Source organism: Diabrotica undecimpunctata, chromosome 9 (genome assembly GCF_040954645.1).
Source record: "Diabrotica undecimpunctata isolate CICGRU chromosome 9, icDiaUnde3, whole genome shotgun sequence".
NCBI lineage: Eukaryota > Metazoa > Arthropoda > Insecta > Coleoptera > Chrysomelidae > Diabrotica > Diabrotica undecimpunctata.
This window is the reverse complement of record NC_092811.1, coordinates 79,208,207-79,232,503: the sequence shown is the minus strand read 5'-3', so window position 1 is coordinate 79,232,503 and position 24,297 is coordinate 79,208,207. Positions and strand designations below refer to the sequence as shown.

General features: G+C 33.4%; 1 protein-coding gene across 1 annotated transcript in view; it reads left to right on the top strand.

Moving 5' to 3' along the window:
* LOC140450179 (protein kinase C, brain isozyme-like) overlaps positions 1-24,297 on the top strand; it is a 651,237-nt gene that overhangs the window by 587,045 nt on the left and 39,895 nt on the right. The window contains exons 9-10 of the mRNA XM_072543635.1: positions 5,326-5,499; positions 22,849-22,940. Of these exons, the coding sequence (XP_072399736.1) occupies positions 5,326-5,499; positions 22,849-22,940 (266 nt within the window). The remainder of the gene's footprint in view (positions 1-5,325; positions 5,500-22,848; positions 22,941-24,297) is intronic.

Here is a 24,297-nt window from a genome sequence, read left to right as displayed (position 1 = left end):
AAACGCGAATAGTGATTCAAGTTTCTTGTGGAAAATAATATCGACTGCTGCCTACCTACATTTGTTTATAAAAAGAAGCACACCAGAAGAAGCACAAGGGAAAGCTCAAACGAAGAGCAAAATATAAAAACGATTTTTCAATTACGAACAAACAAAAATTTGGAGACGTTAATGAATTAAACCCATTATGTTCGAGTAATGACTATGGATCAATAAGTGTTAATGTGATATTAGCAGCTATGTTCTTACTGTAGATTTGTCAATTCACATGGCGTAGGGCGTAGATGCTCAAGTAAACACACATACACATACATACACAAACCATACATATACACATACAAACATATGTACATAACCATTCCTGGTTGGAACATCATCATGCCTAGGGGATCAATAGTATACGGAAGAAAATGCCTTAATCCTTTTACAGCAAAATTTGATTTTTTATTTTAACAAAAGGAAATTGTTCAACGATCTATTAAGACTATGTATTTTCGAAAAATAAAAAAAAATATATGATAGGAACACACTTTATTGACAAAAATTGGACTGTTACCATATGGTAACGATACCCTAATATGTAATACAAAATTAATTGATATGGAATATTGCATTACTTTCTATACATAGCACAACATCACATTTCAAACATTTTGTACGTAATTTAGATAAACACCCTTTCCCGGCACATCTTTTTTTCTTATTTTCATTAGGCACAAGTAAATGTCTACGATCGAACATATAGTAGATCATCTGACACTCTGTTAAATATCACACTAGACCGTGATATTGTTAGTTCTCCAACGGCTTTTGGGAGAGTCCCATATTTGGTAAGATATACTTGTACTACTTGTCTCCTAAAATCTAGTTGAGATATTATATCTATAATAGGTTCCGTCTTCCTGTAAATATTCAATGCATTTAGCATAGAAACATCTGATAACCATGTGGGGATTGGCCACCACCACTTTTTACGCCTGATACTTATCCTATACCTTGAAAGATTCTCATCTAACAAATCAGTACCTCCCATAAATCGGTTATATTCAGTTATAATTGACGGACGACTGATTTGAACAATTTTCTTCTCTGTCCTTGAAAATCTTTTTACACTACTAACTGGATTTATTCCATGGCATGTAGATGCCGCAGCAACTGCATTGTTGTTTACCCATTTAACGATAATTATTCCATCATCCTTATTTCGTATTGAACTATAGCCACTTCTCACAGTTTGCTTTAAAAGATTTTTCTATTGGAGTACTGTACAAGATTTGGCTATGCGGTTTACCTAATTGTTCCTATTCCATAATATCCCAGTTGTTTTAAATAAAATAAAATATTAAAAGTAAATAGGTTGTCAAACTAAAATGTGATTGGTAAAGTTTTGTAAGCTTCAGGGAATTCGTGTACCATATTCACCATTAGAGCTATTTTTTCCAAATTCTGTTTCAAATGTGGTGTTTCCTTTGAGGTTGTTTCCTTGGTATAGATCAAAATTTACTAGGTACGCTGATGGAGTATTCAGACACCACATCTTGTAGCCGAATCTAATTGGTTTTCCCCGAATAAACTGTTTACAGGGATGTCGCCCGAAATATCTAATCATGGATTCGTCATAATCCAAGTTTTGTTCTGGAAGTAAGTTATCTAAAATAATTTTTTTCAACTTATCCATCAACGGTCCCAATTTCCACATTTTATCAGATTTATCTGGTTTGTTGTTATATGCACAGTGAGGTAACTTAGAATTTGACGAAATCTATCTCGGCGCACATCTTGACTTACAATTTGATTTCGCATGTAATCTTGAAAGTCCCAGTAAAAGTCTTGACCAAGTAATTCGACATATCACGATAAAAAGAGAATATCAAAACAACATTTCATTTCATCCAGCGTGATGCTAGGATTTGGGTCATTCAAGAACATTGCATATTTATTTGATTCATCAACCATAAACTGAATTATATTATCATATAAATTTTTTTCAAAAACTTCAACAGGTAATAAGCTTTTGAATTGTGCATCATTTTGTTTTATAAATTGTCTTGCACGAGGAACTAAATCTCCATTTATCCAAGTTACTTTGGTTCTGCCTGGTCGTTCTGGTATTTCGTACCAGTCAATCTCTTCAAACTCCTTTTGTTTTGTATGAAATCGTACTTCAAGAGGGGCTGTTAGCTGTTGTCTGTTAAGTTTGTCAACAATACCTCCATTATCTTCTTCACCTGAGTCTTCATCCGTGAGAATATTTGATTCCGGAGGCTTTATAAAAGTATCTTGAATGTTAACCTCATCATCATAAACCATGTTTAAGGCCTCTTCTTACTTGAAACCTCGCCTCAAACAAATAACAGTAAATTAACATCTGCACCCATAACTGGCTAGCGTTACCATATGGTAACGTTCTACAAAATAGTGCTAATTATGAAGTTGGTAAATTTTAGCATCAAAATAATCTAATACAGATCGAAAGGGATCTATTAGCTATCATATATATATTACCAATGTTTTGAGAATTCTACTTAAAATAAAATATTTCTAACACTTATTCTAGATGGAAGTCCACTGGTTGAGAGGATATTTTATACTACAAACTTCAACACACTCATTCAACTAATGGTAATTTTGTTTTGAAGAATCCAGTGAAACCACCGCTTGCGCCAACATTCGACAGTAAAATGACGCAACCGCTATATCGAATTTCCAACAGTCTTAACAATATGAACGTAAATAGAGATGGGCGTAACTATTACCATATGGTAACGCTAGCCGTTCATGGGTTAAGCGATTAAAGTGCTTAAGGGTCAGCCTTAGAGAGCTGGCGAACTCTGGGGTATTATAGCCATACTATGGGCGCACTGACTATATTTCGTCCCAAGTGGGGAAAAATATTAACAACGCAAAAAAACATAAAAGAGGTCAGGTCAAAGCTCAAAACAAGGATTATAAATGAGTAAATCGTCTGAGCATATAATTACAAAAAAAACGTAGTCATTTAACCGTAGTCATGTAACCACTCCAGTTGCGGATTCCGTATCTGCCCCGAATACTTAACCAGGCTAACAGAATCTACGCCAAGTATTAAAACACACCTCTATGGTGCTTAGTAAAGAAAAGGGAATACCATTACATAAAAAAGAGTTGCTAGAAAAATAAGGAACTCTAGCGAGCAGACTAGGTCATTTAGTAATGTACCAAAGTCACACAGTCACATAATCAACAAGATCCGTCTCAATAAAACCTGAATATTAACTAATTGGAACGGTTATAGATGAAGGCTCTTATTGGAAGTCAGAATTAACTCCTGCAGTTTCATAAAACATCGTTCAAGCCAAGGACCCTGTGGATAAACTGTGCGAACGAGTATACCATGAACTTCATGCATGATCCTCACTCGCATTCCGGAGAAATTAATTTTTCTTTTTTTCCTATGAATTGATTTTTCGCTCTTTCTATCTTCTCCTTTGTGTGCCGTTCTTGTTTTCAAGCGTTGGCTATGATTGTATTACCAAGGTGATAAAATGTTTCTCTATCGGCAACTAGATGAAACAATTCCTCGACCGTTCGACCTGTCCACCAATTAAAGAAGGTTTTGAATTCTGAATTTTGAATTTAGGTACTTCGTAATTTCAAAAATGATATTTTTTAAATATGTTTTTAAGCCTTGAAAATCGTCATCTTTCACTCTTTTTTCAGTTTTAAATTGTTTACAACTCGAAAACGATACAACTTTTTTGTTCCGATTTGTTTTTTAATTTATACAAAAAAAGTTATTTTTTAATTATTAATTAATAATTATAATCAGGACAAAATTATATGCTTGTTTTTTACAGCTTTTAACATACTAAATTATATATCAAATAATTTTCATTTATTAAACAGATCAGTGCAGATCGATGTTATATCGTATCTTAGGCTATTATAAATGCTTTAATATACTTACAGGAATTATTTTATGTATGGGAAACTTTTGTATTAGCTATAAATAAATAAGTTCTTAAAAAAATGCTTACACTATCAACACACACACACACACACACACACACACACACACACACACACACACACACACACACACACACACACACACACATACACACACACATGAGTTCATCCCAACCCCTATGGAACATGGGACCCCCATGTCCGAAGATCAGACCGGTCTCGTTCCAAAAGAGCAAGTCATTTTGGCTCGGTACCTATCTGACCCCCAGGTTTTTCCACCACCCCTCCTGTACGTCTGACATACGCAGAGGAGGCTTGAACTGTTACGTCGGGCGATTTGGGAAAAGAAACACCCTTCGTTTTCCATGACTTGTGGTTAGGCCACCTATCTGTAGGGGTAGCTTAGTGTAGCTTTTTCCCTATTTACTTTACTGAGTTTACTATGGCTTTACTTTGGGCTCTGTGACCCTAAAGGGTCACTATCAACACTGAACGAATAAGAAATCAAACGATTAACAAACCAAAAAACAGTTTTTCACAATAACTACTGTGACTCTTCATTCGACAGACGACGGAAATGCGTGCCTGTTAGCCCAAGAGAGGTGGCTAAGATAATTCGATAATTTATGGCCAATAAGAAGGCGTTTGTTATGTGCAGACTCAAATATCAAGCGGTGACTTGCGTTTATTCTTTATTCTGCTTATTCGAAGTTGAATTTACTTTAGGGTTTACATAATTTTAAGATTACAAACGGTCTTGGACAAGGTTGTTGTATATCACCGACACTATTTAAAGCTTTTTTAGATGTGGTATTAAGTAAATGGAAAAACAAGTCTCTAGTGATGGGAATTAATATATATGAATCCAATGAACGCAACCTTTTGGTGCAATGATATTCGAGGCCGGATAAAAATTTTCTAGTTTAAATATTTACATTATATTATATCATATAATTGAAATCTTTTATTACTAGTGAAGGAAATATGCGCTATGTTAATTTATCAACTATGTTAAATATAATATTGATATGGGATTAAGAAACAATTGATTGTAATGAAAATCATGTTTTTAATATCCTTTGTTGTTTTAACTTCTAGTGTGGAAATCGTTGTCAAATCCAGAAATCCAACAATTTGGTTATATTTTTGGCACATTTTTTTAAATACCGAAATATATATTTAAAAATAATTTTCATTACAATTAATTATCGCTAAACCCCATATTAAAATAATATTTAACTTTAACATGCCACAAAAAAACAGTTTAAGAACCTCTATAAACAATGTTTAATGGTCAAAAATTTTAAAAAATAATGCAAATTTTTAATGTTATTTCATCACCATTACTGTAACTGAATGTATGTTTTTTGTTAAAAGGTGATGCTGGCTGAAAGAAAAGGCACCGACGAGCTGTACGCCATAAAGATTCTAAAAAAAGACATCATCATTCAAGACGATGATGTGGAGTGTACAATGGTTGAAAAGCGCGTATTGGCACTTTCAAGTAAACCGCCATTCCTTGTGCAGCTTCACTCCTGTTTCCAGACAATGGTAAGTACGAGATTTTTATTAATCGTCCCTAATACCAATAGGCCAGTTTGTGTTGCTTACGTATATTCAAGTATAAATTTAAATTTTAAAATTACTCTAATTCATATAATATTTAAAAAAATATTGTACATATATTATGTTAGTAAACTCTTAATGCTTTGGATATGAGTTTATATCTTTCACAAACTTCTTCTTAATAGTAATTATTATAATAAATAAAACAATCTACAAGATCAGTTAATGAAATAATTAATTGACAAAACAAAACTCACTAACAGCTGTTAACATAAAAGTCTTATTACCTGTTTAACATCTCAAAGATAAAAGCATAAGTAAGGCGAAAACTTAAAAGTACTAAGTACCTCATGAGAGGAAAGCTTCTCATATGTAAAAAAATCTTACAAGGTAGTGTTAAACTTCTAATGTAATTGGTTTAATAAATTACTAATAAAAATATTAAATTTTTTAGAAGGTTTTCGATCCTTCTGATTCATAATCAATGATACCTGAAAGTAAGTAATTCCATCTGAATTTAATGCAAAATGGGAAAATTTTGTCTAGGAATAACAAAATGTGGTTTTACTACTTACTTGAAATATATGCAAAAAGGCTTACAAAACGGTTGAAGAACCTTTAGTTTACATGTAGAATGTTAATTGAACTTAAAACTAAATGCCATAATGTCAATAATTATGGATTTTTAACTTTAAGGGCACACACTTAGCCCTTTCTTAAAAACGGAAGCGACCTCTAGGTAATGATATATGTCAAATGAATATATGAATACATGTCAAAAAGTCGGGTCCTGACTAATAGCTATCAGGGTAATGAACATAAATAAATATAGATAAATTCTCAGCCAGACGAGATGGGAAAATTTGAAATGAAAAATGAGTTAGATTAACAGAATATTTGTCGATGGATTGCAACAAAGTCACGATTAAAGGAGATATGACAATATACACAAATGGGACTTTTGTATTAATCGTCACACAAATGGGACTTTGTAAAACAATAGCATTATTTGTGATGTTAGGATGATGGTTAGTAAATTTTAAATTACTAGAAAAATCAGAAGTGTCATACCTCTTTGAGTTTTCTAAAGATCTTGTAAACAACGTATGTACCATTGAAATCGACAAGTGATAATTTAAAGAAAGCATATTGAAAATGGGATAGCTTTTAATATGTGGATAAAACTTCGGTAAACTGTTAATCTCTCCTTTTACTTTACATTAGCAGTTTGACTTAACCTCCTTTTCTAAAAATTTTTTATTTCACAATTTCAATCCCCTTGTAGCTTTTATTCCTTTGTTTGTTTTAATTTTATAAATATTATATAAATGTTCTTTATGATATAAAAGTTTATTGTTAGATCATACCAACTATCAATATAAATTTTTATATGTATCAATGACTATATTTACAAGATCAACAACATTATACCAATTATTAATTTTTAAATTATAACTATCCACTACACTTTTCCATTATATCTATCTTAACTCCCTCTTCGTCAGGATAAATAGAAAGCTGCGGACTATATCCACTAACCGTAACATATAACATTCCAGCAACTTTTTACCATTTGGACACAAATTAAACTAATTTATTTACTATACGTCACCATCAGCTTTAACTCCCACTCAAGAATCCTTTAATATTTGCACTTTCAGGTCAACATTTTTAATCTTAAACATTAATTTTAAATAACATTAAAAACAATCATAGATTATTGATTATAGTCTTACAAATGGGTGTGTAATAGGGTGGGCCGAAAAATTTTTTTTTAATTTCGTGTTGCTATACCGCAGAAAAGTTGCTACTAGGATAGAGTTTTAAATTACAAAAAGAATTTTTCAAATTGGTTGATATCTTCGCATATCGCGCATTGGTCGTAAAGCTTAAAAAAATTGGTTGTTTTTGAAATTTTTTTAAATACACAAAAATATTTTATCCCGTTTTGCTATACCGCTATATATTTCCTTGTTGGTTTAGGATTAAAATAAAGCAAAGAAAAAAGGATATATTGACATACTCGGTCGCACATCGTCCATGAAATATTAAAAATGATCGTTTTTTGCTATTTTCCTCTTTGAAAATACAACGTATTTCAGAATATAAAATTAATGTTATAGTTCTACTTCTAATGGGATTTCGGGCTTCTTAATAAATACAAGTAAAAATAGCTCAAATATTGAAATAAAGTATATTGTTTGTAAATTCCATACATTTACAGTACAATTACAGAGTAATATAAAAACAAATGTGTTTATGAATAGACCTATTGTTTACTTTTACTTTTACTTTTAGTCTTTATTTCAAACGAACTGGTCTATTAGTCGATGTTCACTTAAACTGTGACTTGTCTGTGAACAGACTGTGTAGTCTGGTATGGAAGAAAAGGAAAGAAGTGTTGTCCTGATGAATCCATGCCTGGAGTTGGCACCAACGACCTTCCTCGACGCCTCAGCCACAAGCTTCACACAACGTTCCACAGCTTGCGTATGGCATGGAAACTTATTAAATTTTCATTTTCTAACATTTCCAGATGTTATCATTGAAGAAATTTCTTTATCAGTTGATCTTCGCAGTAGGGGTGGGGACGATAACTGACATATGCCCCATTTTATCATATAAGTTTTGGAGTAACAAAGTTCCTTGTTACTTCAAAGTCTTGTTGTTTTGTTTCTCACTTTTATTACTCTTCTTAGAGCTAGTTCTCGGATATACTTCCTGTCATCTACAAACATGCTTAGAAGCAAATTTTCGGGATTAGCAAAAAATTAATTTCTCTCTATGACGGGATCAACAACTCGCAGGAGATTTTCGGGTAAAAATCTTGAAGATTGTATTGCCTGAAGCACGTGCTTCAGGCCATCTGTAAAATATTTACTTTTCATTACACTTAACCAGACAGACTTGTAAGACTTCATAATGAACGAAACTAAAATTTTATGTTCATGATTAGGTTCTGCTGTACTCATGTAATGTCATATAATACGGTTCACTGTGATTAGCCATCTTGAGTGGGAAGGAGGTCCAGGATCGCGACTACGTACACTGTCTGGACAAGTATCCGACTTCATTGCAGTACAAATGTCAAGCAAATATTGTAGAACGGCTTCCGGTCTACATGTGGAATTTCACATTCAATACTCTTAAAACTGACTAGGGGAAGATTTTAACACGCACTTCGCTGGACTCCTAGTGGACCACTAAAAGACTTGGGACCGGATGTTTCACCATCAAGAACTTGACATAAACGACGACATACTACTACTACTACTACTTGTCGGTTTATAACTTTCTCCGCCGTTTTCCGACTTCCAATCGCCACTTAGACCGGTTATTCCATAGATCTTCTTCTATGGCCCTCTCTCTCAGTTCTTTATTTATTCCTTCGCTTCAACTTTTTCTTGGTCTACCTTGTTTTCTCTTTCCTTCTGGTTGCCACTTTAGTATTTCTTTTGGCATTCGTTGTTCGTCCATTCTTTGTATGTGTCCGAACCAGATAAGTTGTTTTGTTGTTTGGTCATCTGTGATTGTTCATTTGATTCCCATTATTTCTCTAATGCGTTCGTTCGTAATCCTTTCTCTTCTAGATCTTCCTGTGGCTCTTCTCCAAAAATCTATTTCCGTCGCTTTCAGCGTTGACAGTGTTCTTTCTTTCAGTGGCCATACCTCACAGCTGTATAAAGTGATACTTTTTACTATAGTCTCATATCCTCTTTTTATTTTCTTTGCTGATGGATTGGTCCCATAAAATGGTGTTTAAGATTGTGATGGCTTTTCTCCCTGACGTATTTCTCTCTCTTATGGCTTCGTCTAATGTTCCATCTTGTGAAATAGTGATACCTAGGTATTTGTAGTCACAGCAGTGCTTTATCGTAGTGTTATCGTCTAATATGAGATCTTTTTGTTCTGCTCCAATGCACAGGTATTCGGTTTTCTTTTTATTTACTTCTAGACCCCATATATTATACTCTTCAATTAATTTTCGTGCCATATAGTTTAAATCGTCATAATCTTGAGCCATTATTACTTGATCGTCTGCAAAGTTAAGCGTATATACCATAGTATTGGTGAGCGGTGTCATCATTGTCCTGCATTTTTGTTTCCATCTTTTTAAAGCACTTTCGAGGTATATTTTAAATAAAGTGGGAGACAAGTAAGATCCTTGCTTTAATCCTTTTGATATTATAAATCCTGTTGTTATTTGTGTCCCTGCTTTTATCTTTGTTATTGGTTGGTTGTATAGCACTTTGACGGCTTTTATTAATTCTATATTAATATTCGTGCTTTCCATTGATTGCCACAGCTTCTTCAGTGGAACGCTGTCGTAGGCTTTCCGTAGGTCGACGAACAACATATGAATCTCTTGATTCCTTGCCATCTTTTTTTCTATTATCTGGGTTAAGGAGAAAATGTGATCAATAGTGGATCGACTCGTACGAAATCCTGCTTGTTCTTCTGCTTTATAATCTAAGTATTCTCTCTCGATTCGGTTCTTTAACACCTTTCCATATATTCGACTCATAGATCCGGTTACAGCTATTCCTCGGTAATTTTCACAATTATTTTTATCACCCTTTTTATGTATAGTGCTGAGGTATGATATCTTCCATTCCGTAGGGATTTCGCTTGTGTTTATGCATTCTTGAAAAAGTTGTCGAAGACATTCGTACAATTTGTTCGTTCCGTACTTAAACAATTCTCCGCGTATATCACCTGGTCGGGGTGCTTTGTTCCTCTTCAGCTGTTTACATACATTTTTAATTTCCTCTGTTGTTAATCTTATTGGCGAGCCAACTATTGAAATTCTATCTTGGTTTTGATTTCTATGTTCCTGAAATTCGACTCTATTCTCTACCAAAAGTCCTTTGAAATATTCTTCCCAGTCTTCAGGTTTTATGCTCTGTATTACTTCTTTATTCTTTTCTTTTGTCAATTTTTTTATCAGTTTTCAGCTTTCTGTGCTTCTGGTTCCTCCTAGATAAGTATTTATTCGTTGGCAGTTTCTTTTCCAAGACTCGTTCTTCTTCTTAGAGATTTTCCTTCGTACTTCTGCTTGTTTTTCCTTATATCTCATTTTGTCTTGTAATGATTTAGAACTTAAATATTGTTGGTATAGTTGTCTTTTACATTTTATTTCTTCCTCTATTTCGTTATCCCACCAGTATGGTTTGTTTACCTTGGGTTTTATGTAGTATCCCACTGCTTCAAATGCTGCTTCGTGTAAACAGTTTTTTATATGTTTATATAGCTGGTCGATATTCTTGGGCCGGGAATTTGTAGCTTCTTATCCAATCTATTTTTAAATAAGTCTTGGGTACTTTCTTCATCTAGGCTTCTGATGTTGTATCTTCGTTCCTCTATCTTTTCTGTTGTGTTTATGTCTATGCGTGTTTCTCTCTGTTGTCTTCGGATTGGGAAGTGTATTTTTGAACGTAATAAATAGTGATCGCTACCGCATGTTGCACTTCTCTGAACTCTTACATCTTGTACTCTTAGTCGGGGTTTTTGTTTTTTTACAATATAATCGATTATTGATTTTATGTTTCGTGTTTTCTGAGTCCATGTATAGCTGTGTATCATTTTATGTGGAAAGTATCCATTTAAGATTCTGAGTGACGAAATAGCAGTTCATTAAATTGCAAAAAAACACACTCCCCATTGCAATTTAAATGCTCTTCAATTAGGCGAATAATACCCTTTTTCCAGCCTGTGTTTGTTACTGTGTCATCATAGCCAATAACATCTAGTTAATTCAAGGAAATTTCAAGTGTTGACAAATGTGAAATAATACAGTTAGGATTTCACGAGCTGAACCTCAATAGGGTGAGACATGTCCAACACATATATTGAATCCGGGTCTTGAATAAGTGAGTAGTGCTCTCCTTTCTTGATTTTTCGATATTGTTCAACTCTGATCAACGACAAGTGTTCTATCTTTTCTGTCATCAAAATAGAGTCTCTTTAATGGCAGGTGTACACTTAAACATTTACCTTCATCTTGTGATTGCCTGCGTTTACGTTCTTTTTTTCGTCTAAGTTTGTTTTTATCCACAACATATTATGAACTATCAATTTCTGAAATCACACCAACGTCTTTCAAAACACTCGATGCAATCGCTGTGGTCGCACGATCTGATACCCCATAACGGTCACTTACTAAGGTTGTACCCTTTAATTTAACTCGCATCTACCATGTAGATTTTGCAGGAGGCTCATAGTTATCATCTTCATCACTTACATCTCCATCAAGTTCTTCGAATGAGTCACTATTTGTGTTTAATGTCACATTTTATTTTGAGCATGAATGTTGCGATACATCAAGAGGAAGTATCGGTTGAGTCTTTTTCAGCCTAGTTATTCTTCTTTTCTTTCGTTGGACTAGTTTCTGTGTCTGTTCAATGTCCACACTTCCAATTTTACGCATACTTCCTGTGTAAGTATACAAATTAAAGTTCCAACTGGAGGATTTTTTGGACTTCCCGCAAGTACATTCATATGTCAAAGTACATGCACATAAGTCAGGAGTGTTGTGGCAACTGCATTGCACGAAAATATTGCACTTGCAACACAAAACATCAAAGATTTCAGCCTATTTTTCTTTAAATGCTGAAAGTTTTCTTTTGAACAATTTATTAGTTGAACAATTCTGTACTCTGACACAATAGGTAAGGAATTCAAACACTGTTAAATACATTTGTTGTTATATTCCAACGCTAAGTTAAAACGTTCTTCAAAACAGCATTTTAAAACATCTACGTGGGTCGAAAGCTTAATTGGAGGCAAGTCTTTTGGATGGCCAAATATGGGACACTCAAATGTCTGACATGTTATCTTTCTGAAAGATTTCATTACATAATTCCTTTACATAAAACTTGGACAAATGCACTTTACATGGCAGGCTTGTTCGAAACGGCGTGGCAGACTGGCAGTCTGGATGGATGGTGTGATGTGTGTGAGAGAGTAGCAAGAGATTGTGGGTAAGGCGGAGTGAGAGGGGAGCGATGGGTGCATCCACTCACAGCGCTATGTCTTTGGCTGCTGTGAAACTAAACAACTCTGCAAGGACCACCGATTTGTAATATTGCAATTCGGTAGTTTTTAAATAAAAGTCTTGTACCTGTAACATGAAAAGTAGGGCCGTTAAATTGATTTTATGTTATCAAAAGCGTTGTATTTTCAAAGAAGAAAATAGGAAAAAAAACGAAATTTTTTATTATTTCATGGACGATGCGCCACCGGAATGTGTCCATATATCTTTTTTTTTCTTTGCTTTATTTTAATCATGACCCCTCAAGGAAAGATATACGTGGTATAGAAAAACGGAATAAAATATTTTTGTGTTAAAAAAAAAAAAAATTCAAAAACGACCAATGTTTTTAAACTTTACGACCAATGCGCGAGCGGAAGATACCAACCAATTTGAAAAAAATCTTCTTGTAGTTTAAAACTCTATCCTAGTAGCAACTTTTCCGCGGTATAGCAACACGAAATAAACAAACAAGTTTTTTTCGGTCCACTCTAGTGTGTAATTTGCAATTAATGTACAAAGATGACTATAAACCATGTTTTGGCTTTTTGGCATCTTCCAACTCATTTGACTGATAATTTTGGCTTGACTCAGACGTGGTTGCTATTTTTGATTAAATATTTAATATGTTATTCTTCAGTTAAAACTACATAATAGTCGGTATTTTGTCAATTAATTTTAAGTTTAAAATAGTTATTTATGTAGCAAGGGTATTAAATAGATGTTTATGCCCAGAGGACGACGATGTGTCAAACCCGAGGGCCTCTGGCCCGAGGGTTTGTAAGTCGCCCGAGGGCATACATATAATAATACCCGCGGTGTATACAAACTTTTATGTCATACTACTTCGATATTGCATCTACAAATAAATACGTTCTAAAAAATCCGAAAATTCAATTTCATTTTGACAATATATTTACTAGTAGACATTCTATCGTCCGTGTTATGTTTCTACGCTACGGAAATGCTGTCAAAGATGTTTATAATAAGTTATCTTTTTGTTTGTATCTTTACGCCCGTGCGGACCATAAAGTACACTATTACGTAGTTGGTAACTAAGCAATAAAAACACAATTGTAAACTAGTATGACATAAAATATTTTATAGTTAAAGTAAAGGCTTTAAGGAGTTTGACGTAAAGTGCAATAAGTTTTTTTTGTAAATGTTTTAAGTAAGTAATAATTCCACATCTTGTTTTGTTAAAAGTCAAAATTTTACCCTTTACATTAAATTAATGTGAAGTTACTTATTTTGAATATTTCCTTTCGGATATTTTTACTATTAATTTAAACCAATTAGTAATGGGGAATAGATGGAGATGCATGCAGTAAAATTAGGGTTGGATGAATGAAGTAAAAGGAAGCTAGTGGTGTGTTGTGTGACCGACAAACTCCAATGAAGCTGAAGGGAAAATTCTCTAAAACAGTCATAAGATCAGGTATGATGTACGGAACTGAATGTTATGCAGTTAAAAAAATAGGGCCAATGTATTTGTTCCAGAAATGAACATATCATTTTAAAATATAAAATAAAAATATAGTTCTTTACACTTTTCTTAGTGTAGAGTAAGTAAAATAGTCACTTTATGAAGTTTGCTCGGGATAGCCGACTTGTTGGCGCCACCACAGCCTCTTAAATAGTTTTCACACCTAAATACAAGAGGGGTAATCTACACTTTTACGCACCAAGTATTATTTGTTAGTTCGTTCTCACACGCCCTTGAGGCAACACTCTCAATTCATATACAAAATATTTCTCTACGCCGAAATCGGGCATTTTTCTCATAAATACGGTTTTCTCTTTTACGTGTGATAAAGAAAGAATTATTTGATACTGTATAGTCAGCTAGAGCCGTGTTGAGGCTTGTCTACTCTAAAAATAAGTTAATTATAAATCGATAAACTAAAGGTGATTTTATTTCTCTGGAGCTATATTTGCTCAAATTAACAATCCTTATCCTTCAACGGTCACTGAAGAACCAAACCTATGGAGATACATCCATTCACAAGTCCTTTGAAGTAAGGCTTGGAATCAAAAGATTTCCAACCCTCTCATATAGGGAGCCAGTAACAAGGCTCCCACTCATTCGTGGTCCTATCGAGCACAGATTATTTGATGAAACAGGACTGAAGAAAGAAAAGGATTACACACGCCGGAGAGCAACAGGAAGAAAGAATAATGGTTTCTCGTCCCTAGAAGAAAGATTGCACAAGTTGACCTTCGTTCAAGATTAGACACGTGTGTTTTGTGAAAAGTGCGTTATGTGCTGGTAAGCGACAGCGGTAATTAAATTGGATACTTGAAAAACATTTGGTGAGGTTAAAACTCTTTCTATATTTTCTATAGTCACTGCATGCACATGATTTATATTGGTAGATATTTGTCTCGACTTTATTTATTTATTAATATTTATATTAACTAATGGCTTTGATTTGACAACAGATCTTTCTTCTCAATATCGCTAAAGATAGCTGACAATTATTTATTATACAGATTGTCTCACAGCCCGCTCTCAAGAAAAATATTTATTTATCACTCTAGTAAAAATACTCTATTAAAATTAAAATCGCGTCTTAGTTGAAAAAGACATTTACACTAAACAAAATCATTCACTCTTATTTCTCGCTCAGCATATATTTGCAAATAAATTCACTTTTAAATAAAAAATGGAAGCTTTAAAGAAAAAGCGCAAATCACTTAAAGCATCAATTACACGTATCTCAGAATGGTTTATAGTCAATAAAGACACAGAAAACGAAATACTTGATTTTGAAAATAGGAAAGAAAAACTTTTTAATTTTTTCACACAATATGAACAAATTCAATTAGAAATCGAACAGACTGATGACAGCGACCAACAATCAGATGATCGAGCAAATGTTGAAGAAACATACTTCAACACACTCAAAGGTTTGCAAAGAAAAATAATAGAATTAAATTTAACAGAAAATAAAGTACCTAGCTCAAATAATAATGCTGTTTCCAGTGCGAGGCTGCCTGAAATTAGCATGAAAACCTTTACCGGAAATTTCTCAGAATTCAATGAATTTTTTCAACTATTTGAAACTCTGATCACAAACAATTCAAGTTTAAATAATGTACAAAAGTTTATATATTTAAAATCCTTCCTCAAAGGAGAACCTTTAAACTTAATTAGCAGCATCGAAGTAGTAGATGCAAATTTTGCTATCGCTATAAAAACCCTAAAAGAAAGATATGATGACAAATCACGAGTGATTAGTACTCTTATAAAAAAGCTGTTAAAGTCTCAATCTCTAGTTAAATGCACTCCTCAGGTACTAAGAGATTTTCTTGTACACACAAAGCAAACGCTTCAAGCTCTTAGTAATCTCGAAGTTCCAATTGAACATTGGGACCTCCTTTTAATAGAAATATTTTTAGAAAAAATAGATTTTGCTTCTCACAAGGCTTTTGAATATGAAATAGGTTCTAAGAATTTTTTGAATTTCTAGAAAAAAGATGTGATGTTTTAGAGAAACTTAATTACACTGAAACTCAGTCAAAGTTTAATAATAAAGTCACTCAAAAAACTGCTCATATTTCCACTATAAATAATAATAAATCTAGCTATGAAAATTGCATATTTTGTAAACAAACTGGTCATAAAATATATCAGTGTAACTTATTTAAAGACACAAATTCTCGAGAAAGGTTTAATTTTGTAAAGCAAGCACAGCTTTGCAGAAACTGTTTTGGCACTAAGCATTTTACTGATAAATGCATCTCTAAATACACATGTAAAATTTGCAATAAAAGCACAATACACTTCTGCATGAAGAAAATAATTTTTCTCACACTCATCAAAATAATTTATTCTCTCCCACAAACCTCTCAATCCTCCGCAAGTATACAGGGTGATTCACAAACTCGCCATAGTGCACCACATATCTCTCAAAGTCATTTTCATGTTCCTCAAAGGAGTAATAATGCCCAAGTTACTCAAAGAATTAATTCTCCACATTCATATACTGAATCACCAAACACTTCTACTCACTTAAGCACTCAGACAAATGAATATTGTCTACTCTCAGACACACAAAGTCAAAATTCATCTTGCATCTCTTCTCTCTCCACTTTCAATCCAAAAAACGAAGTTTTGCTAGCCACAGCGCTGGTAACAATTTACTCTAAAAGTGGACAACCTGTACACGCAAGATGTCTTCTCGATAATGGATCTCAATCGAGCTTTGCAACAAAGGATTTAGTAAATAAACTAAATTACTCTACCACTAATAAAAGATTACAAATTTCCACAATCTCTCAAAATTGTTCCATCTCAAATGAAATGGTAAACATTGAATTTTTCCCATATAAAAACAATGATATGAAATTTGAAGTATCATGTGCAGTTTTGGATATTACGTGTAAAATACCTCAGGTACCTCTAGATCGTAGCAAAATAAAAATACCAGATGGCATAAAGCTCAGTGATCCCTCTTACTCCTCCCCAGGGAGAATCGATCTCTTATTAGGTGCAGAAATTTACTGTGATCTATTAAAGGATGGTTTAATTCATATTGGAGCAGGTCTTCCAGTGCTTTAAAACACTCATTTAGGATATGTCATGTTCGGTAACCTATCTCCACAAGTTTCATCTAAGAAAAAGATGTACTCTCACTCAAACTGTAACTATTCACACTCGAATCATATTTCTTTATTTGTTCAATCTCACACTGAAGAAGAAAATATAAATAATCTTCTCCAAAGGTTTTGGGACATTGAAGAAGTTCCCGAAATAAAGCATTTAAGTCCTGATGATGAGAAGGCTGAGAAAATATTTAAAGCCACAACACAAATCCTACCGAATGGACAGTTCCAAGTAGATTTACCCCTATGCACGCCTAATGAAAATAATAAATTGGGCGACTCTTTCCAAATGGCGAGAAGGCGATTTCTAAATTTGGAGAACAAATTCTCAAAAAATGATTCTCTTTACAAACAATATAAATCTTTTATAGACGAGTATGTTGAATTAGGACATGCAAAATATGTTCCGTTGTCTCTGCAGAATGTACACTCAGAAAACAAATATTTCTTGCCTCACCACAGTGTAGAAAAAGACACTTCTCTCACAACTCGTTTGCGCGTAGTTTTTGACGCATCCATGAAAACCACTTCTGGTTTTAGCCTTAATGATATTATGTTAAAGGGTTATACCACACAACCAGAACTATTTGACACTTTAATCAACTTTAGACTCTTCAAGTATGTATTCACATCTGATATAAAAAAGATGTTTAGACAAATCAGAATAAACCCCAACCAAACTTTCTTATTAAATATTTTGTGGCGCAACTCTCCCTCGGAGCCGTTAAAATGTATACAATTGGAAACGGTTACCTATGGAACGAAACCAGCTACCTTCCTTAGCACACGATGTTTAATTGAACTTGCAAACATGCATAAGGAAGAATATCCTCTCGCTCATGATATGCTCATTAATTTTTGCTATATTGATGACATATTATATGGTACAAATAGTATTGAAACACTCACACTTGCGCATGAGCAAATCACTGCACTGCTACAAAAGGCAGGCATATCTCTTCACAAATGGTGTTCAAATTCACCACAATTTTTAGAAAATATTTCACAATTTTCAACTGACTCCACGTATGTCATATCTCCAGAAAATCATTCTAATAAAATATTAGGTCTTTGTTGGGACTCTAAATTAGATAGTTTCTCTATTTCAGTACCAGAAATCGAAATAAAAGATTCCTACACTAAGAGACAAGTGCTCTCGATAATCGCAAGTTTTTTCGACCCCAAGGGATTAATTAATCCTGTAATAGTAACTGCAAAAATAGTAATGCAAAAAATTTGGCTTTCAAAAATTCAGTGGAATGAAAGTTTAGACTCTACACTCTTAAATGAATGGGTAAATTTTCTCAAACATATTTCAGCACTAAAACATTTAAAAATTCACAGACCTTTTTTTATTGAAAATTATGTATGTAGTATACAAATCCACGCATTTTCCGACGCTAGTGAAATTGCTAGTGAAGTTACTTATAGCTCAAGGAATGTCTCTTCCACACTCATCACCTCTAAAAGTAGGGTAGCTCCAATAAAAACATTAACTTTACCTAAGTTAGAACTTATGGGTGCTGTTTTATGCAGCAAACTCACTAAAAGAATAGTTGAAATTCTAAATAATAAATTAACTCAAATAGACTCAATAAACTGCTGGACGGACTCAGAAATCGTACTTGCTTAGTTAGGCTCACATAGCTCGAGATGGTCACAGTTTGTTGCAAATAGAGTTTCTTAAATACAAGGAAACCCACAATTTAAGTGGCGATATATAAAGTCAAAACAAAACCCCGCAGATATTGCGTCAAGAGGCATGTCTGCTCCTGAACTTCTAAACTCAAAATTTTGGTTTCAAGGTCCCTCATTTCTACTTAATTATGACTTAGATTTAACTTCTTATGATTCAAAACCAAATGTAAGTAAAATACCCGAGGAAAAGAAAATAGTTCATCTAGCACAAGAAAGTCCAATAAGTTTTATTGAAAATTTATCTCTCAAATTTTCAAACTTCTCAAAACTACAACGCAGTATAACACTTATTCTCAGGTATATTCACAATTTCAAGTTTCCAAATGAAAAATATGTTGGACCCTTCTCTGTTTCAGAATTAAAAAATGCTGAAAATTTAATAATAAAACTTTTGCAAAAGGCACACTTTTTTCGAGAATTTTCTTGTCTTAAAAATAAGGAGATAATTTCAAATAGAACAATTTTAAAACTCAACCCATTCATAGATAATCAGCAAATGATTCGTGTAGGTGGTCGTCTAAGGTACTCAGACGTCCCATATGAACAGAAGTACCCATTACTCCTACCCTCTCATAATCACATAGTAAAATTAATGCTGCATAGAGAACATATAAGATTATGTCATGCAGGCCCTCAAAATACTCTTTCCAATTTTCGTTTAAGATATTGGTGTCTAAATGGTCTCAAAGAAACTAAAAGAATAATTAATAAATGTCACGATTGTTTTAAATTTAAAGCAAAGACAGCCACACAGTTAATGGCTGATTTACCACGGGAACGTTCATGTTTCTCCCCTCCATTTACCAATGTTGGTCTAGACTTTGGTGGTCCATTTCTTATAAAAAGCTCCAATTTAAGAAAGGCTCCAAAAATAAAATCCTACATAGCGTTTTTCGTATGTATGGTTACTCGTGCAGTGCACATCGAATTAGTCACAGGTCTCTCCACCGAAAGTTTCTTACTTGCTTTAAAAAGATTCATCAGTAGGAGAGGCTGTCCACAAATTATCTACTCAGATAACGCCACTAATTTTCTAGGAGCTAGAAATCAGTTGAGGGAAGTTGCACTATTTCTTAAACAAACGGAAACCTCTGAGTCCATATTCAATTTTCTCTCCTCTTCTGAAATCCAATGGAAATTTATTGTAGCCCATTCTCCGCATCATGGTGGAATTTGGGAGGCAGCCATAAAAAGTGCCAAATATCACATTTTAAGGCTTTTAGGCAATACCACTTTAACTTTTGAAGCCTTTAGCACAGTTCTCGCACAAAGAAGCCGTACTAAACTCACGCCCTCTTTGTGCTATGTCAAATGATCCAAATGACTTTAACACATTTTCTCCAGGACATTTCCTAATAGGAAAATCAATTACGTCATTTCCTGAAGAGATAGTGACGGAAATACCTGACAATAAATTAACAATTTGGCAAAACTACATGAAGATTCAGCAATCATTTGCCAAACGCTGGAAAATTGATTACCTTAATCAACTTCAGAATCGCCCCAAGTGGTTAACACCACAGAAGAATCTTGAAGTTAACGACTTAGTTCTATTAAAGGAAGATAAAGTTCCACCCCTACACTGGCCATTGGCAAGAATTGTTGAATTGTTTACTGGTAAGGACGATAAGGTCCGTAGTGTTAAAATAAAGACTAGAGATGGATATTTTAACAGACCCATTACAAAACTCTGTCCTCTTCCTGTGGACAAAGTAGAAAATTAAAATTTTAAATTTTGTCACATTTATATGTATTACTCTAGTTTAGGAATAGTTATTTCTTAAATTACATTTAAGTTAAGTTTGCTTACTTCCTCAAATCACTCTTTCTTTCGTTTTGAAGTAAATACTTCAACGCGGGCAGTCTATGTTCCAGAAATGAACATATCATTTTAAAATATAAAATAAAAATATAGTTCTTTACACTTTTCTTAGTGTAGAGTAAGTAAAATAGTCACTTTATGAAGTTTGCTCGGGATAGCCGACTTGTTGGCGCCACCACAGCCTCTTAAATAGTTTTCACACCTAAATACAAGAGGGGTAATCTACACTTTTACGCACCAAGTATTATTTGTTAGTTCGTTCTCACACGCCCTTGAGGCAACACTCTCAATTCATATACAAAATATTTCTCTACGCCGAAATCGGGCATTTTTCTCATAAATACGGTTTTCTCTTTTACGTGTGATAAAGAAAGAATTATTTGATACTGTATAGTCAGCTAGAGCCGTGTTGAGGCTTGTCTACTCTAAAAATAAGTTAATTATAAATCGATAAACTAAAGGTGATTTTATTTCTCTGGAGCTATATTTGCTCAAATTAACAATCCTTATCCTTCAACGGTCACTGAAGAACCAAACCTATGGAGATACATCCATTCACAAGTCCTTTGAAGTAAGGCTTGGAATCAAAAGATTTCCAACCCTCGAATATAGGGAGCCAGTTACAAGGCCCCCACAGTATTCATATGGCGAAAATTAGAAAATTTAAATAGATTAGTGGAGTGATAAAACAAAATAAAATTAAGAATGAGTATTTAAAGGGAAGTCTAGGGATGGCACCAATTGTTGCAAAAATGAGAGAGCATAGATTAAGATGGTTTGGTTATGTTCAACGTCGAGACATTAATCACCCAATACGAAGAATTGGTGATCTGCGTGTTCCTGGAATGAGTGGGAGAGGAAGACCGAAGAAGATCTAGGGGAGACGCTTAGGCAGGACAGGTCAGTAATGATATGACAGATATGTCCCAAGATAGAAACTTATGGACTAAAGTAATTAGGGAAGTCGATTCCGCATAGAGGTAAAGGCAAAGATAATGATGATAAAATCCTCTTATGTATTATTGGGATTTTTTATAAGTGATGTATTTGGGCAGAGGAGCAGTCTTGTCGTGTGCAATTAACTCTAAGCAGAATACCCCTTTCTAAAGTTAGCAAACTTTGTGCAAAGTCGTGACTAGATAACGAGTAAATATTTGCTGCATACTCAATGGGAGGACATATATTATGTGTGTAATAGTGTTTTAGCTTGCATCTCCCTATATCCCGCATCAATTATCGGCATGAAGCATTGTCCACTTAAGGTGGTAGGAGTTCTTGCTTCCCGGGTCTGCTAGCCCGATCAGGTGACGGTGCATAAGATTGAAAGTCTCCAGATGGGAGATAAGACTTGGTCTTTCTTTATATTTATATTCTCGGGATGATTACGAATTTCTAGTGCTAATGGATTTTTTCTGAAATAGAAAAAACGATTTTTATAAAAATACGAGTTTTTTCCCTTACCTTCCCGTTTCGTTAATATGTACGTGGTGACAGAAACAAAGTATGAAAAGAAACAGGAAAAATTCAGAAATTTTTCTAGTTCTTATGCGTGTTTTACGAAAGATTATGCTTACTCTATCTTTGACAGCGCGAATTTAAAGAAGTAGACAGATATAAAATCAGAGTAAAGTGCACGTGGATATGTATAAAATAAAATTGTGTACTTTTGGATTAAGATGGTTAAGAGAGCCACAGTAACCGTCCAAGATAGGATGTATCAAGAATCTTTCGCTACTCCTAAAGTAGCTATCTACGAGGGTTACGAAAGATTAAAATTTTCCAACGTATGATTCATTCACAAAACACCTAACCCTGGAAAACAATTTTTTAACTTAATATTATTTGTTGATTTCCATACGATCTTCAATATATGTCATTCTTGCTTATTGTGTAATATTATTCTTCTAAAAGATTGTGTAAAGTAAAAAATTATTTGCAAATAAATAATTAAAATAAATTATTTTTTGCTATATTTTTTTATTAATTAATAAACGTTATCTATGTTATCATTATTTTAAATACAGTTTTTAAAAAAATTTCTCTCAAAAGTACAACACATTAGATTCGTATTAAAGCTCATACTGACAAGATTTCCATTTATAGTAAAATACAATAAACTGTCCTATTTTCGTGAATGATGTGTTTAATAACAGCTCCTTGTCTCCTTATATTGCAGGATCGTTTGTATTTCGTCATGGAGTACGTAAATGGTGGAGATTTAATGTTTCAGATACAACAGTGTGGGAAGTTCAAAGAACCAGTCGCTGTGTAAGTTAATGTTTTGATTAAAGTGTTAAATTACATCACATTTTTCTCTTTATAAAAAGCTAAGTTAAGTGCTTTTACAGAATATGTACTTATAAATTACTTTACATTCTTGGGCAAAAAATTAGGAAGAACTTAATATTATGGAAGAACAAACTAAAGAAAATTTGTAGAGAAATTTTGACATATATGTAGGTGTGGTGTTTTGAGTTCAATATTCTTTTTTTCTAGCATTATTTTGATTTTTTATATTTTATACAAAACCAATAATAGCTAACAATTCTGTGATTTATAATGTTTCATCTTAAATCAGAAACTGACAATTAACAGCAGAAAGGCACAGCAAAAAATTATATATATACCTACATAAAGTAGCTTAGTAGATTCAAAAATACTCAAATTCAAGAACTGAAATCTCAGTTGTCATTTGTCATTGAGGTTATACCGCTGATTTGCTTTTATATTCATTTGATATATTTATATAAAAACATTTCTGATCAGAATTCAGTGCTAAGTACGGACGAATATTGTGGATACGGGAGGTTAGGATAGGTTAATTATTATATATTTATTTTATCAGTTTTTATAGGGTATAGGAACCCATTTAATCCCAAGCGATCAACCCGCCATATTAATTTGACTTAAGTTGTTTGTTATTACTTTATTTATTAGAAACAACTTACTTTTTTGTGAATTTCAAATCACTGAAAATTTTAATGGTGCTTTAACTTACCTCACCACTTACCACCACTTTATTAAAGGTAATTTTATTTTATATTCATTACGGAAAGCGTGCACCAAAAACTTATTTATGATCCAAAACAAACGCATTCAAAAACTTCTTTTAATATCGGCAGATGGTGAAGAAGTTACAAGTCCGACAACATATTTTTCAGCGACGGAATTGAAAATAAAGTAACGAAAATCGTTGAAAACCCGTTAGGAAAACACAACACAGACCAATAGCCTGTCTTTTTAATACGGCAATTAAATACGAAACTGTACTTTTTGGAAGAAGGTTTAACTTCAAAAAATTAAAATGGAAAAATTTCGCTAAAACCATAAATCGAGAAGTTTTCCACCTGGAACCGTGGCCTGGGTCATATATAAGTTTCTACAAATCGTAAAATAAATATCACTAAAGTATGTCTCTATGGTTTGCCAAACCGAATAAATAGCAGGGTCCAATGAAAAATCTAAACCCCTACTTAGAATATATGAGAACTTATATGAGGATGACTTTTTCTTGGAAGCAAAAATAATGCCTGAAAAGGACTTCTTCTTTTATTTTTGGATCTTTTCATTTAATCGATCATCCGTGTATGGTGGAGAACGAGGTCTACCATCGTCAAAAAGTATC